This window comes from Cystoisospora suis, assembly GCF_002600585.1.
Source record: "Cystoisospora suis strain Wien I chromosome Unknown contig_3499, whole genome shotgun sequence".
NCBI lineage: Eukaryota > Apicomplexa > Conoidasida > Eucoccidiorida > Sarcocystidae > Cystoisospora > Cystoisospora suis.
The window spans coordinates 51-17,529 of NW_027156294.1; the positions used below are offsets into that span (position 1 = coordinate 51).

The 17,479-nt window shown below is 44.5% G+C and overlaps 3 protein-coding genes across 3 annotated transcripts; 1 reads left to right on the plus strand and 2 right to left on the minus strand.

Moving 5' to 3' along the window:
• Positions 1-453: 453 nt before the first annotated feature.
• CSUI_006800 (14-3-3 superfamily protein) lies at positions 454-10,699 on the minus strand. Its single transcript, XM_068066952.1, has 8 exons — positions 8,922-10,699; positions 7,767-7,837; positions 5,933-6,661; positions 4,762-4,818; positions 4,068-4,215; positions 3,225-3,324; positions 2,279-2,352; positions 454-1,225 (listed from the first exon to the last, which is right to left on the minus strand). The coding sequence occupies exons 1-8, from the start codon at positions 9,850-9,852 to the stop codon at positions 1,098-1,100; spliced, it is 2,238 nt and encodes a 745-aa protein (XP_067921070.1). The 5' UTR covers positions 9,853-10,699; the 3' UTR covers positions 454-1,097.
• CSUI_006801 (uncharacterized protein) lies at positions 10,524-14,462 on the minus strand. The gene has a single exon (XM_068066953.1). It carries the CDS (start codon positions 12,188-12,190, stop codon positions 11,846-11,848), a length of 345 nt encoding a protein of 114 aa, XP_067921071.1. The 5' UTR covers positions 12,191-14,462; the 3' UTR covers positions 10,524-11,845.
• A 1,954-nt stretch (positions 14,463-16,416) lies between these two features.
• On the plus strand, positions 16,417-17,239 carry CSUI_006802 (uncharacterized protein; the record flags this gene model as incomplete). The annotated part of the gene is made up of 2 exons (XM_068066954.1): positions 16,417-16,763; positions 17,080-17,239. Coding segments are annotated over 2 exons (507 nt in total), but the record flags the coding sequence as incomplete, so codon positions are not given.
• Between the last annotated feature and the right edge of the window lie 240 nt (positions 17,240-17,479).

Consider the following 17,479-nt stretch of genomic DNA (forward strand, 5'->3'; position numbering starts at 1 on the left):
CCTCAGTAGGGCTGATTACAGAAGGGTAGTGACCGACCCTTCCCCCTCGTCCTCTACTATATCTGGCTCATCGGGAAAGATTCGATTTGTCTCTGCTGATCGGCTTCATATAGATAGATAGATTGAAAGAGAGACGGTGATAGGTCACTATACTGGTACACAGATAGAGCAGTCAGGTAGCTAATTAGATAGATAGGTAGAGAGATTTGCGTATAGATACACGTGTATCTAAGCTGCCTGTTTGGAGAAAAGAGGCTTCTTTCTTTCTTTCTCCTTCGAGCTTTTGAACCGAGTGAAAGAGAGAGAGTCAACGCGGCGGGAGTATAGAGCTGGCGATGACGATAAGGAAGAAGAAGAAGGAGCTACACGACGAAAGCTTTTCTCCTGTCTTTTCCTTCTCTTTATCGTGAGCCTCGTTCAAGAGATGAGACGAGAGGGGAAAATTTCTTGCGGATGAAGTTTAATTGAAGGGCTTAAAAAGCATGAAAAGTATCTGGAAAAGCAACTCACGTGACTGGTATACATAAAACTCCCGTCTCTGTCACTGCAACAAAGGCAGACAATCACGCCGGTGTACATACACTCTCGGATTATAGGTACATGCACGGGAAGAGATGTGAAGATATAGATAGGCCTTCTTCCATCGAATATATAGATACATAAAGACAGATACATAGACAGACAGAGTGAAAGATTGATAGATAGATTGAAGATAGATAGACAGACAGATCAAACATAACCTGACACAGCTATACTGAGAAGAACGGCATGGATATTTAGACATGTGAGAAGAAGAATATAAGAGAGGAAGGCACCCATGTATATCTATAGAGATGTATACATATATAGAGATATAGAGAGAGGATAGATATGTAATTGATTCGTGAGTGCTTGTGCGAGTAGATGTACTGGAGATCGATGATTGCGCCCCTCTAGGATAGGAAGACAGGGAGAGACAGTAGAACAGTCATACTAGCCGGAGACGTCGTGAGAGGATGCTTCTCTTTCTTAGCAAGTATACATGGACGTAGGGATGTGCCCTCATCGCTTCTTCTTCTTTCTCTTTCTCTTTAATCTTTCTCGCCGTGGTCGCCTCCTCATGAATGTCTGGCATATTGATTAGGATGATCGGTGCCGGCAGACCCCTCGGAGAAAGAAGTTAGAGATGACTGAGACTGATACTGTACAAAGCCGAGCAATAGAGGGACATCTGTGCGCCCTGTCTCTGAGCGAGAAGCAAAGAGAGAGGAAAAGAAGCAAAGGATAGAAGAAAACACACCTGCTACATGAAGGGAGAAGGAGATGATAAAGAACCTCCAGAAGATGAAGATGAAAGAGAAAGCCATGCTGGGAGATGTCTCTGCGTAGGCTTCGGAGGTAATTTAAAGCAAAGAAGAATAGAGGGGTGATATAGTGTAGCGAGAGAGATCTAGATGAGTTCGTCCATTGTCATTTCTTCTTCTTCTTGTATCTTTCCGATCTGCTATTTTCTTTAACCCCTCTACTTCCGCCCGCGCATCCAGTCACTCCCGATTGACAGAAGGTCTCTCCCTCCCTCTCTCTCTCTCTCCCTATATCTGATGACAGGAGTGTGTATATATGACCTACATGTATCTACACGTGTATCTCGTGTAGGTGTGTGTATTCAACTATAGAACAGTCTTATACACTTCTATGTATGCTACTAATTACGCTTATGAAAAGGAGGTAGCGGCTACCTAGATCTATCTATCTATCTCTCTCTCTCTGACGACAAGCGATGACTTCACTCCCCCAAGACTGTGTCGTGTCAAAACGAGCAGTGCGTTAATCAACGACAGAAAACTTCCTAATCCGTCGGCTGAGGAGCATCGCACTCCAAGAAGAAAATTCAAAACAAGACATGAAGACGATGGCAGTCAAAATCCTTCGAACAAGACATCCTTCGCTATCTATCTTTGATCTATCTAGACTTCCGAATCTATCTCTAATCTATCTATCTTTACTCCACCTACACTTCGTGTATCCATCTCTAATCTATCTATCTATCTATCTTTACTCCGTTTTGGCGGACAGAGGGGAGCCGACAAAGAGGGGACAAGTATAACTATCCTCATATCATTAAATACACAGGCAGACAACCTCCACACAAAGAGACATAGATTGAGCAAAGAAAGATTAAAGAAACGAAGAAAAATTAAAGAAACAAAGAGAGATAGATAGATAACTTAAAGATAGATTAAAGATGAATTGAAGATAGATTAAAGATAGATGAAACGACAGATGGGAGTTGGCTGACCTGCACACCAGGACTCGATGTTGTCTCTCATGAGACCCAAGACGACGAGTATCCTTTGGTAGTCGTCTTCATTTCTATTGCATGCATCAATATTTGATGATACAAGAATAGAAAGAGATGGACGTCGTTAACAGATGATAGATGAAAGACGGCAGAATGAAGAGAGAGAGACAAGTGACACAAGAGAAACTTTATAATGATAGAGAAGAAGAAGAAGACGAAGACGACGAAAACGGAGACACTCGTGAGAAACACGAGAAGCCATGTTGAATGAAAACGAAGAGAAAGAAAAGCAAAAAGACATCTACGAGAGAAACCCTAAAAGACGAAGAAAACGTATGTATTCATACATAGACATTCACACACTCTCACAGAGGAACCTCTCAAGAGATAAGGGGAGAGAAACGCTTAATTCTACAAGATGATCTTATTCTACAGCCAAAGGAATCTGCAGTGTATATCCACCTGAGAGACGTCGTGGAACAAGGTTCTCCTTCTGCTTCAAAACAGAAGAAGAAAAACGATCTTTCAACTCTTCCCGTCTATGCTACCGGGTGGATACCCAAATAGATGTATGGATATCTACACATATCCCTATACATACACTATAAAATACATATATATATATGTATACATATACTGCGTACGAGAATTCATAGAGAGGATTCGTTGAGCAGGATAGAGTGTGTGCGATGACTCTCTTCGTATTCGACAGCAACAGCACTATGTGTACGTACGTATGTATGTATAGGTATGTGCGTATACATGTATATGCAGGTGTATGTATGCATGTTTATGCATATGTGCACATACGTAGGTGCATATGCGCGCATAATACATATAATATATATATATATGACTAGAGTGCTTGAGTAGAGTGTATGTGATAGAGACACCGATCCGCCTAGATGGGTGTGGGCGAGAGCTACTACTAGGTATTACTCACGTGACTTGATACATATTTTCGATAGTCTTTCTGAACTCCGCGGCCAAGACGTCTATAGCTTTATCTGATTGTCTTCCAGCGTCGACATCTTTCAATAAGACTGAAGAAAAATACCACACACACCAAACTGGCACAAAATCTTGGGTGTATATACACCCGACGCTTCAAACACAAAGACACGGAAAAGACTCCGGAAAGAGATATGCCCCACGTCTACCGATGAACAAATTCTTTTACCTAAACCTCACTACATCTCCCTCTATATATATGCATATACAGCGACAGTGCTACATATATATGTAGCTATACATATAGATATATATATATATGTAAGCAAGCTCCTAATATCTGCTTTGCAACGCTTGGAAGGAAGACAGCTATGGGAAATCGGTAGCCATCTACACTAGGCAGGGACAGGAAGAACAGAAGAAGAAGAGCCCTCCGTCAAACTAAGAGGCTACACCCGCAATTCTCGGGTGTATATACACATCCACTACGTCTTGTCTACAAGCATTGAAACGAACGTAGATAGACAGATAGATAAGGATAGATAGATAGATGAATCAACGGCAGACAGACAGATAGACTAAAGGAAGATGGCTGAAATAAAAATATACAGGTAGATACACGAATAAAGGATAGACTGATAGATAGACTAGTAAGACAGATAGATAGATTGGAGAAAGATAAATAGATTAAAAGAATAAAGATGAATTGGAGATAGATAGACAGATAGAGGTGCCGACAATCTTGAGTCCCCCTTCTCAGGAGTGAAAGGAGATGGCGAGAAAGCATAGAGAAGAAGAAAGTTTAGGCTGAAGAGTTCCTTTGGTGTTTTGTTACCTGCGTAGTTAAGGATGATACCTAAGCGTAGAGCAGAGACTACACATCCTTCTTCTTTCGAGCCCTTCTCTGTAGCTGCAATACCTGCTTCATACGCATGCAAAGCTCTCTCCTCTAGTCGTTTGCGAACAGATTCATTCTTCGTCATCTACATCATCCAGACGCATTGATACAGGCACACAAAGGGACAAAACACACTGTCTACTTCAATCCATCCATCAACATCCAAACTCACATCTACTTACACCTATACGTCTCACTCCTAAATATAGATTAAAGATAGATAGATTAAAGATAGATAGATAGATTGAAGATAGATAGATAGATAGATTAGAGATAGATAGATAGATTGAAGATAGATAGATAGATAGATATTATTATGCCTACGGATATATGTATATGTATTGTGCCTACGTATATATATATATATATGTAGGCACGCATAACCAACGCGCATGCATGTAAAGCACAAAGAAAGAAGAGACGAGAGATTCAGGCTGTAGTGATCTCCAGGCCCCGATCCCTGGGTCGACGCAGAGACGTAGGGACAGCAAGCCGTTGACAGGTAAGATTTCCTGCTGGGAGAAATGACGGCGACCAGAAGGAAAACAGGAGACACGAAAACTCCATCTGTAAGAAGCATGGAAACCTTTCGTCTTCTTCTTCTTCTTCCTCTCCTTCTTCTTCTTCTTACCTGGGCTGCATGCCTCGAGCTGTCGCCACGTAACTGCTGAAAGGCCGCTTCCGCTTGCTGTGGGGGGGAAAGGCAGGACAGAGGCCAAAGCAGAAGCACGGCTGACGAACAAGAAGAAGAAGTAGAAGTAGACCGATCATGAACGGTCTTTTCTTCCTCCTCTTCATCTACTTTATGAGTTCTTTCTTATCCCGAATAAAAGGCGATGTGGATCATAGAGAGAATATCTTGTTTCTAGGCAGTTCCTTTCTCGACTTGTTTCTCTTCACTCTCCAGATAGTAAAGACGCTTATACACGATGGAGATAGAGATCTAAGATATCTACCTAAGGAACAGCAGCGCGAAAAGACACCTTGTGAAGGAAAGAGAGAAAGACGATCGAATGAATGACATACATCAGCGTACGACCGTCGGAAAGAACAGGAAAGACGGGGTGGGGAGAGACGCCTTAGACACGGTAGACATGATTACCCCCATAAATATATGTATAGATATGTAGGTTTGTATCAATGTATGTATGAGTCTATATGTATATATAGAGACAGGGAGAAGAAGAGATCTCTCAAAAGAAGTCGTAGCGAGGGTAGGTGAAGGGAGACGTGCGAGCCCCACCTCTCCACGCACGCTTTAACATACTAAGACAACGATCAACTAAGGCAAAGAATGAAATACATTGAAGATAGATAGATTAGAGATAGACTAAAGATAGACAGATTGAATGTAGATAGATGTACAGATAGAGTAGCAGAAGGTGAGGAGATATTGTTGTGTCGAGTTGCAGCTGTAGGAGTCTTTGTCTCAACACGCATACACACCACGTGGAAGCCTTTTCTATTTGCCCTACAAAAGTGCGTCTATCTTAGGCAGTCCCAGCTCTCTATTGCGCGCGAGCAGATGCGATGAAGGGTACCTCTAGAGATTCTTAAGAAGTAGAAGAGAAGAAGAAAAGATGGATTGTACGTGAGAGAGAAAGAGCGAAAGGCAAAGAAGAAGCCAAAGAGACAAAGGAAAGGGAGAGAAAGAGAAGGAGGGGAAAAGCGAGAAAGAAAGACCCAATAAGCAAGAGAAGAGAGAGAGAAAGAGAAAGACGAAGAGGAACGACATGAGAGAGAGAAAGAGAGAAAGAGAGAAAGAGGAAGAGAAGCAAGAAGGTGGAGTTGTTTATGCTTACAGGATTTTCAGCATTAGGTAGGAGTGTAGTGACAGCTAGCTTATCAATTTCGTCTGTGAGGGCTGTCATGTCTTCTGCGATTCTTTGTCTATACAATTCAACACAGAAAAGAAAGAACGGCTGGTATCTCTTTAAGGGTTCCAAGCTCATCATGCCTCCTCCCCCTACGACTCTCAAGGCATCCATTTCCCTTGCTTCTTTCTTTCTTTGCAGTTCACTTGGAGACATACACGAGGAAGAAGAAGAAAGAGGATTCTCTTGACTCTTGTCCTTTGAAGGGCGACTCTTCAGACGACCCTCGCCTCTCCCTTCTCCATTGTCAAACTGTTCTTCTTCGTCTTCTTGTGCAGGCCCACTCCCCTTATCATTTTGAGGAGTAGGAGTACTTTTCTTTCTCCTTAGTGGCTTTTTCTCTCCTTCTTCTACTCCTTCTCCTGCCCCCTCGTCTTGAGAGACCGAGCAGGGCGAAGACGCTTCGCCTAGATCTGCGGCGAGAGCATTCTCTACTTGAAGAAGAAGAAGACTCCCATTCTTCTCCTTCTTCTTGGTCTCTCCTAGCTTCTTGTTGACCTTCTTCCATAGAGATGGAGGAGGCGGTGAAGGCGATGAAGAGCGAGAAGAAGATGAAGAAGAAGAAGGAGAGCCCAGATTCGAGAAGGCATTGACGTAGCTATCCAGTGTGCGACGAGCATTTCGATGCTCCGTTAAAAGATGAATGTATGAATGAATCTAAAGAAAGAAAGAAAGAAAGGAAACAAAAGATACGTCGGAAAGACGAAGGTTAAGTACAAGAGCGGAGGTAAGAATGAGAGAAAGAAAGAAGGAAAGAAGAAAGCGAGAGAGGAAAAGAAACGGACCTTGTAGACAACCTGTAGAATGAGTGTCTTAGCATGCTAGTTGATATAGATACATCATACATATAATAGAAGTCATCGAGGCCTATGTATATATCTATCCACATATATGTCTAAGAAAAACAGCGAGAATATCTCGCTCTCTTCTCTCTCTCAGAGCGGAGATGTTTAGATATATATATATATCGAGAGAGAGAGAAGAAGAGATAACGTTTGCTTTCATTTAAGCGCGAAATAAGAAGGATCGCCGGTAGGGATAGAGACAGACACCCGACCTCGACGGCCTGCAGGCCAGACACTCCCCCTCTGCTAGCGAAAGGTGAGGTGTCTCCGAAGAGAAGATTTAAACTTCTTGAATCGCGATACTCCTGGTGTCTCGTATGTGCCTGTGATCTTATTGTATCATTATAATGGCATAGCTAAGATGAGGAAAGTAGTAGAGAGAGATTGAAGCCATCGAGACTCCAGAGAAATGCTGTATGTAAGGGGGGAACAGAGACAGAGAAATACAGAAGTACATCGAGAGAGACGAGGAAGTAAGATAGATATGTATACGAATAGATAGACATGTATCTATACAGACAGATGGAGAGAAAGATATGCTTAATTCAGGGGCGCTCACTATGTGTGAACGAGGATACTCATCTGAAGACGGAGGGGAGAGAGAGCGTGAGAGAGAAACAGAGAAAGAGAGGGAGACACACAGTGGTCATGGCAGGGAAAACGTGTCTTGAAAACTCAAGCCAGCGGGCTTAGGGTGTACATGCACCTCTCTGTCTGGGCTTGGTCGCTACGCATTCAATCAGGTCATCAACTAGGTGCATCTCCCTACGTATGCGCATAGTAGAAATAAACAAGCTATGTTTCCTATATCGTCTCTTTGTATATAGATACATATACAGATGTATAGATGCCTAGACGTCAGAGCACGGGCGTTCCAGAAGAGAAATGTAGACTCCATCCCATAGAGAAAAACTTACAAGGAGAGATCGCTGAGAAGACGTTAGAGAAGGCTGTATGCCTGCTATCTTCTTCACAGCTTCGACTACATCTGTCAGGATACAGTCACACCCCCACATACAAATGTGCATACGCATGCACATCTCTATCTATGCCCATGCACATATACATATATATATGCATATATCTATCTATATGCGCACATATGCATTTACATATCTACACACCTTTCCACATCTCTATCTATGAATACATATGCGTATACATATTCTATATACCCAAGACGTCTATAGACATATGTCGAAGTCTATACACATGGTGTCCATAGACATATGCATGTATGGGTATCCTCATATACATATGCACAGGTAGGAATCCTCGATAGACGAGTCTGTGTTTATATATATATATATGTATTTTACATACATACACGAAAGGTACTTGCCATGAAACGTAGTATGACTACTATCGGGAGATTTAGATGGGAACTTGGTCGCTAATGTAAACTCCCCAAGATACATGCATACACGAGAAAAAGGGATAGACATGCATAGACAGAAAGAAAGAGTACGATAGACATAGAGGTATAGATGATCTGATTCATATGTAAGCATCCCCTTATAGAAGAAGAAGAAGCCATCCAACAACGTACGTATGTGCATCAGTGCACGATGAGATGTATAGACACCACCTACGCACGACACCCTCCACATCTAAGAGACATGTATTCACAGGGAAATATGATAATATATATATACGCGCCTGAACTCGATCTCTTCATCTAGGCAACTTCACATAGGCCATATATCTATACACCTATGTGATATATATTTATATATACGTGCATCTATTATACACTTAAACAATCTATCTAAAGATATCCACATGCTCTCAGGTTTGTCGCGTGTTGCGAATGATCGTCTATCTTTAGCTTCCCTCTCTCTCTCCCTCCCTATCCAGTACACGTCTATACATGCATACCCACACATACATATACAGAGGTAGACGTATACATATGCAGACACACATAGACGTATCCATACAGATGTATAGCCGTATAAATCTGAAGATCTTCTTTATGCCGTCTCTCTTCATGTGACGACATGCGAGTCGAAATGAGGATGTTCAGTTCTTCTTGTCTCCCCGCTTCCTTCTTTTTTCCTTCATCCTCTTACCTGTCCACTTCTCCAAGGTAGCTGCGACAGAGGCCTTGCTTTCATATCTTTTGATCATGTTTTCGAGATCTTTCCCTCCCCCCCCTGGGACCATGACACCGTGCTTATTACTCATGAGAGCAGGCGAAGATGAAGAAGAAGACCCATTCATAGGCTTCCCCCCCCCTGCGGACATATGGAGAAGTGTATCACCCGAATGATCTGGATGAGCTTTCAACATGCCTACGACACCCCCCTTTCCGGAAGAGCTGGGCTCTCTTTGCCCTCGCCCTTCACTAGCTGTAGCAGGAGAAGAAGCGTGCGTGTGTGAGGTGGGGGGAGGTAGGGCTCTAGGATGATGAGAAGGATGTGCACCTGAGAAAAAAGAAGAAGAAGAAGTAGGAAGAGGAGAAACTACCGCAACAGAAGAAGAGGAGGGAGAAGAGGCGTCTGGGCCTCCTTGATAGGGATAGTGGTAGGTAGTAGTAGTAGGGGTAAGGCTATATCGAGGAATGTCTGCAAAGGCGACATGTCGAGGACCGATAGAAGGAGAGACTTGCCGACTTTGAGAAGCTGCTGAAGATAAAGGAGATGATACCGTTACACCCCCTCCGTGAGAAGAAGAAGAAGATGGATGGAAAGAAGGAGAAGACGAAGAATGGAGAGAAGAAGGTTGTGTATAAGGCGGGATCGGGGGGGGATCTCTTGCGGTTCCTCTTTCTCCTCCTGCCATGGATGAAGAGATACCTAGAGGGTAGTCGGCTCGATTTGATCCGTGAAGGGATGAAAGATGAAGAGAAGAAAAGTCAGGAGGAGAAGGAGGAGACTCTATGGTGTTCTCCCCCCCCGCGCCACCTCGGCTGCCTCCGGCAAGAGCCGTCGATCGATTCAGGGGATCTCCATGGCTGTTGTAGCTCGGAGAAGAAGAAGCAAAGTGAAGACGGGTAGACATCGTGAAGAAATGACGGGTCGTGCGATGGAAGGAGAGGGCGGGAAAAGGACATCTAGAGACGGAAGAGAAAGAAGAAGAGAGAGGGAAAGAAAAAGAGATGAAAGAGATTCAAATTGCCTGGGAAGAGAAGAAAGAGAGATAAGGAGAAGAGAAAGATGGAGAAGAACCTGCAAGGAGCATGACAGCTAGCGGGAAAGAAATAGAAGAGAAGTACCGAAAAGGACAGACAGGTGCTTGAACTGTCGGGGAGGACGCTGGAAAGGAAGAGAGATGAAAACGGGAAGAAAGAAGGAATGAAGAAAAGAGAAGAATGCGTGGAGAAGATCTCTGGAAAAAAGATGAATGAAGACGTCTCCTTCTCTTTCTCTGGGAGGTGTTGAGTGACCAGGCTTCGTCGTCATACAGCTTAAAAGTCAAGAAATTACTCTTGTTTCTTCTTTCTTGCATTCCTCTCTTTTTCTTTCTTTTCTTAGGGAGCTTTTCCATTGCAATCTGATCTCGAAGAATAGTTCAAGACGCCGGCAGCCTTCCACGAAAAGAAAGAAAGAAGACGGGGAACGAGTAGCTAGTTCTTCTTCATCCGCGTCGATTGTTTTCAATCGATTGAAGGGAAGAACCGCAGCGGGATGATGACGGGCCGGCTGACAGAACTACTGATGACAGGTCGAGTGAATCTCTTCTTCTTCTTCTATGTGTTTTCTTTTTTCCTCTTTTCCTTTTCGATGACTAACTTCTCATATGATAGAAGCGACAAACTAAACGAGAGAAGAACCATGCTAAGCTCTTCCCAAGACCATCAAGAAGGACTGTGAAAGAAGCAAAGCAGACCATCGGACAGGAACGAACGGATCGGCGCCGCCATCCAAGGGAGAGGAGGCTAGTAGGGTGGTGTATGTGTGTGTGAATGAATCCAGCTGAAAAGACAGAGCTTTCTTTCTTCTTTTTTCTTCTTTCTTTTCTCTTGTCTTCAGTATTATCAATTAAGCTAAGAAAGAGAAAAAACAATCGAAGTTCAGTTTCGAGACGAGTTCATTCTCTCTTTCTTTCTCTCTCTCCCGCCTCATCTTCCCGTCTTCTCGCCACTCTATCTAGAGAAGGTGATAGATGACGAAGAAAGAAACAGAACAGGAAAGAAGAGATAGAAGAGCTATTAGATGAAGAGAAGTTTCTTTTTATTTCTCTTCAGGACGATTCGATTCTTTCAAGGAGATTAATAGAGATCTCAACGAAAGGAAGGAAGAAGAAAGTCCGTTTGAGCCCTACTACCGAGGCTACGGACAGACTGCAGATTCTCCTGGTAGATATCGTCCTCATCGCTAACTTTTCTCGTCGCGGCTTTTTCATTTCGTCCTTTTCTTTTCTTTTGACTTTTCCTTGGCTTTTCTCTTTATCTGTCTATCTCTTGCAATTCTTTCTGTCTTCTATCCAGGTAGCCGTAGTCTTTTCGCCCTGATGGATCGACGCTTTCTTCCTTTCTCTTCGTTCGTTAAATGAAAGGAGGAGTGATCAGTTTTTCCTACCTTCTTCACCTTCTTTTCTTCTTCTCTGCAGGTGAACAACGAGCTCGGGTCCTATCAGTTTAGCGTCCTCTTTCCTTCTTTCCTTTGCATTCTATCCCTCGCATCACTATTCTAAGATCATCATTCTCGTATCTTTCTTTCTTTGTTTGACTTTCTTCTCTAATCGCGACTGAGAGAAGATTGGTCTCCTCTCAGTTTGCTTTCTTCAGCTCAGTTCTTTCATTTTCTTTCACATAAACGAGAAAGAGTGCTCTTTTGGCGAAAAGCGATTTGTCCGTAGCATGTAAAGAAGGAGAGACCGTAGAGGGGAGAGGCGACAGGTAGGTAGATCGACAAGTAGTTTGTTCTGTCACATGTGTCTTTTCGACAAGAAGGAAGGAAGGAACAAGTAGAAAACACTCCGGTGTACGTACACTCGGATCTTGCCTGTCTCTTGGCGTACGATCATCATCTCACTGGCATGACAACTGTCTTCACAGACAGGTAGACAAGTTCGTCTCTTTCCCTTTCTTTTTCGTCTTCCTCATCGTTTCATTGAGTTCATCTCTCTTCTCTTTATGTGTTCTCTTTTCTTTCGGAAGAAACTCATATCTCTCTCTCTTTACCCCGTTTCTCTCGTGAGACAGTTTCGTAGATTTCCGTTCATACAAAACAACGATAAGGACAAGAAAGACTGTTTTCTGGGCTCCATGTGAAGAAAGAAAAAGAAGATAATAGAGTAACGGATGGGAGAAAGGACTCGGATTCTCTTTCTTGTCCTTCTTCTTCTTTCCCCCTTCTTCTTTTGATCTCCGACCTCTTGGCGTGTGTATTTGCATAAGAAAGAGAAAGAAATAGAACACCTTCTCAATCTCAACTGCATCATGGCGAAGGCTTCAACGAGGAACAGTCGTGAAGAAGAAGAAGAGCAACAGGAGCATGGGGGTGGAGGTGGAGGAGAGGGGTATAGTAAGTGGCTAGCTGTAGGCGCGGCTTTGCTAAGTGCAGCGGCGATAGGTGGGATAAGCTGGTTAGTCTATGAAGAATCGAAAAAAGAAGCTGAGAGAGACGTTTTCGAAAGGCGAAGAAGAGAAGCTCTTGCGGCACATCGTCATTCTTATTACCAAAGAAGATCACAACGAGAAGAAGAAGAAGAAAGAAGAAGTTCAAGAAGAGGAAGCGAAGGCAATGAAGAAGAAGAAGAAGGCGAAGATGAGAGTGGAAGAAACTTAAGTGAAGTGAGCACAGCAGAAGGAGGGGGAGAGGAAAGTCCGGGCAACCCTGAAGAAGAGGAAGAAGAGCAACAGGTACGGCCGCAGAGAGTTTAAGCCTCTTAAGAGAGAAGAAGAAGAAAAGTCTGAAAGAGAAGAGAAGATTTGCTTTATCGGGAGAGACAGAGAGAAAAGGAGAAAAGGAGGTGACAGACAGCAGAGGAGACAGGGAAGGGCAAGAGACTCATCTGTAGATCATTCTTGTCTCTCCAAAGGGTTTGTGTGGTTAAGAAGAATGGGGTGTCTGCAAGAGGAAGCCCCGAGCCCAGAAAGAAGACAAGCACTCCTTCATTCAAAAGAGAGATGATCATACTAAAGAAAAACAAAATTCTTTGAAGCAAAGAAACCCGAGGAAAGAAAGAGAACAAAAGGAGGAGGCAGTGGTGGTGGGCTGCGTCATCGTCGTCGGTCATCTTCATGAATGAAGCCTATTTCAGCCTTCCCCCTAGCGCGCCTTCAGGTGTCTCCGCTTTTCTTTCTCGTCCATGCCTCTGTTGTTTCAACAAGTCTCTCTCTTCTCTCTCGTGGCGCCACTTCTCTATCTTTCTTCTTCCTCTTCTTCTGCAGTTTCTGCTTCAATTCGTCCTTTCTGTTCTTCTGCGTTACTCTCATGACACCCGCGCATGCGATCACATGTATTTTTTCCTCTCTGTGGCAGTAGACACTTTTCCTTTCTCTCTTTCTCTCACTCTCACTTTCCTTTTCAAGACTCTTCTTCGCAGATAGAAGATCCTTCTCCTTCTCCGTCTCTTCATACATACGTACATACATAGACATACATACACACGTACATACCTAGTTTGTAACGTGTCTAAGGTGCTTGTCTCATCTTCTTTGGTGTGCGGGGAGGGCTCTACGGAGTATTTATCTGCGTGTAGACCCCCCTGTAAGAAGAGACGCGAGCGGTTCTTTCTTTCTTCCCTAGGGCAGATGAGAATTATATTGATAAGAATTTTTGCGCATTTCATGAAAGCGAGGGAAACGGGGATGAGTCAGGCAGGCAGACACCTGTTGCTGTAGGAGGTGAGATTTCGGTGGAAGAGAAAGATATGTGAAAATTCCTCGTCTTCCTTTCTCTTCTTTAAACCAGGCACAGGACACATTTCTTCTTCATTCTCTTCGTCCCGTGTAACTGCTTCTACGCCAGTGGAGGTGTATGCACAGCGGAAAAGAAGGAGACGTCGTAGGAGCTCACTGGGAAAGAAGAATGTCTCTTTTCTTAATTAGGAGTGGGTCAAAGGAGAAATCCGTAGAGGGAAGGCGATATCAGGATGAATGTGAAAGAACAAGAAAGCAGATGAAAGATCTAGAGAGACGACGTGGAGAGAAAGACAAGAGAAATCCGGGGGAGAGAGAGAAGAGGTTGCTCTCACCTTTCATCTGTTTTGGAACGAAGGAGCGGAGGCCCGTCTAGATATGTGTAGAGGAATCAGACTCCGCATGCACTCTGCCATGTATTCACACGTATATGACAGGATCGTATCCATACAGACATCCACATGTATACGTATGTATATACATATATGTAATGGATACATATGTGTACCTGCGTGTGTGTACATGTAGTGGAGTGTGTCTGTATGTATACATAGAAAGGTGTCGATTGATAGGCATTCAGGCGTGAAGGTCGAGAGTTAGATAGTAGTAGGTATGGTATGATAATCTGTTTGGTCAACTGTCTGAGTCAAGCTTCTTATGCAGTAGACGAAATGAGTTCCGGGAGTTTTCGTTTCCGTCTCTTCGTCGTCAAAGTCTTGAGCGAATGCAAATCGTAATCTTGGAGAATGTTCTTCCTATGTTTTGACAGCATTCACGCTGTCAGGGGAGGAGGAGGCGGTCTTCCCGAGATAGATCTCGTTGCAAAGGACCCTCAAGTTGTATGTCTTCTTCAGGGTACTTATACCTTCCACTTCAGGGCCGGTATAATAGAAGGGGCGTGGCTGTGCCTTCCTACGTCATGCCGTTGCGTTGGTTGTGTAGGTCAGTACTGGTAGCGCTCCAGCAGTCCGAAGTACACACGAAATAAGTTGGAGAGTTGGTTTCTGAGGAGAAAGAAAGGGAACGAATGCCATCATTTCACCAGTCACGAGGTGTACATACACCGGATACGAGGTGTACATACACACGATACGAGACGTACGTACACCGGATACGAGGTGTACATACACCGGATACGAGGTGTACACACACCGGATACGAAGTGCTGACCTGACTTTCTCATATTCAGACTAACACACTTGGTCCGGCAGGAGGAGGAGGACCACAGAACCAAACTGGTTCAGGTGCGAGAACGCACACACTAGGTTTCGCTGAGAAACACACTTTGTGTAAATGGTGCTCCCGGGAATGCACTAGTACTTCATGGGGTTTGCTGTTCAGAACCCAAAGTCTACTCCCACGCAAGAAGAGATCTGGGCCAGAAAGAAAGAAAGGTGTCTCTATAACGTAGAAGAGCCTGTGTGGTTGAGTGTTGTTGTCAGCGCGTCGAAAAAAGACACTGGTCTGTAATCAGCCGGGTAGTGTATATACACCTTCCATATATATCACTATACTTGCTGTCGGTCGCTGATCCCGCCAGGGTGGACTTTTCTCTCATGAACACGGACCCACGCATCTTTTCCCTTGTCTTCACCGATAGGGACTGACTCAAAAAGAGGCGTTTGAAGGGGGGGGGTTTCTTTTTCATTTACCTAGGAAAAGCTTATAGTTACTACGTGAACAACTCCCCTTTGACAAGCTACGCCTTCTTTGTTTGCTAGGTAGCAAGTAACTATCGAAGGCAGCCTTCTATATTTCCTTATCGCTTGTATCAAGGACAAAGGTGACTACAGATAGACTGAACCTACAGGTACTCTTATATGCATACAGCTTAACTCGCTACTTACGAGATTGAAGGGACGCTTCCGCATACGGAGAGGACGCGGAACATAGGCTTACGTAGGAGAGGATTACATAGATGTTACTCTGGTCTGTCTCAAAGCGATGAGGTCTCTCTTTTCAGACGGTTTGTCGCGTCTGTATTAGTGAGAGTACGTGCACATCTCGACAAAGGAGAGTACAGATAGTCTGAACCTACAGGTACTCTTATATGCATACAGCCTACTCGTTATGCGGAAGCGTCCCTTCAATCCCGTAAATAACGAGTAAGCTGTATGCATATAAGAGTACCTGTAGGTTCAGTCTATCTGTAGTCTCATTTGTCGAGCTGTGCACGTACTCTCACTAATACAGACGCGACAAACCGTCTGACCGCGTTCCAGCAAGGACGCGAAGCTTTCTGTAATTTCCTTCAACCCATTCACCAAGAAGAAGCCTTCGCAAATGTTTTCTACAGAATACTCTCATTGACATGCAGTAGGAGTAGTAGCAAGAGATGTCATTCTCTTTCTCCCGGCAGCCTGCCGATACTCCTAAGTTGTTTTCGAGACCTGACAAAAATCCTTTGTTGCCTGTTCCCGTTCTACGCACTACACGACGGCAGAAGCTCCCGTCAACCGGGGAGGATCTTTCAGACGGTGGCTGGTATACCATCATAACTCGTACTGTCGATCTGTCCTGGTTCTAACGGGGAAGAAAAAGGTTTCTTAGGGTGTCACTTGAAGAGTTGGCTCCGTGGCTGTCGTCACCTTCCATCACATCGATCAGTGAAAAGACAGGAAGAAAAGAACATTCACGACCATTGTTTAACGCTGTTTCTTTGATACTTGTTCCCATCTCTCTTTATCGGTCGCCTCACTGATTGCCCGGTCTCTCCAGTCACCGCCTCATTCATTGCCCCCCCGGGCGGTGTACAGTCTGCTCCTGTCTCTTTCCCGGTCCTCGCTGCTGTGACGACGTCTCCGTCGGGTCACTTGCCCCTACTGGTGTGTTTGGCGGCCGACCCGGAAGAAGACCCACTTCGGTACCCACCAAGCCACCAGCCGGACTGGCACCACCATCATCATGACCCAGGGACGCGAGGGGAGGAGGGCCGGCCGTCGTCGTCAGCTGTACGTACACCGCAACAAGTGACGACGGAACAACCTCCGCGTGGAACGAACGTCAGGGAGCTGGGGGTGAAGCAGGGTGATAGGAAAGGCAAAGAAGCGGGGGACAGGGTGTTGACTACGATGCTGAGGCATCGATCGGCATCATCCTTAGTGTAAGAAGAAGCAAACCACGGAAAAGAAAGGCCGAAAGAGTGCTCTTGCCGTTGCTACAACGGAGGGAGATTGTTTTGTCTGTCTTCCCCCGCGACCCCCGACGCTACCGTTTTTTGTGTTTCATCCATCGATCATCACCATCATCCTAGAGAGAGAGAGAAAGAGAGTGATAAGGTACGCTGTAGAACCCACCTACTAATTTGAAGAGACAGCCAGCCCTATCTTTGTTTAAGATTGAAGTGATATCAGGCATTCGTAGAAGTCGTTTTGTATGGGGATGGTGACTGTTTTTGTGGTGTGACTGCTGGCCTAAAGGGCTGATCCTTCAAGATCTTTCTTTCGCTTCAAACTCTCTCCCTCCGCGGTGGAGCGGAGAGGAAGAATAAGAAGAAGCACAGGAGGAGCAGGCTTAGAGAGGAGGAAGGCGAAGGAACGAAGTGTAAGTAAGAGTGAAGGAGCTCCTTCCCGTCGTTGGGTAAGACGACGACGAGGACGGCCGCGCTGGGGGCTGTGCCTCTTTCATTCTTCTCTTTTTGATTCTTTTCTTTCTCTTTTTCTGTTGTTCTTTCTCATGATTTGTTCATAATTCCCTCCCGTCTCTCTTCTCTTCGGTTTTTCACTCTTTTTCTTCGTCTTCTACACACCCCCCCGTTACATTCCCTTCGTTCTTTCTTCTCACGTTACTTGCCGTCCGTCGTCTTTCAGACTATCCTTA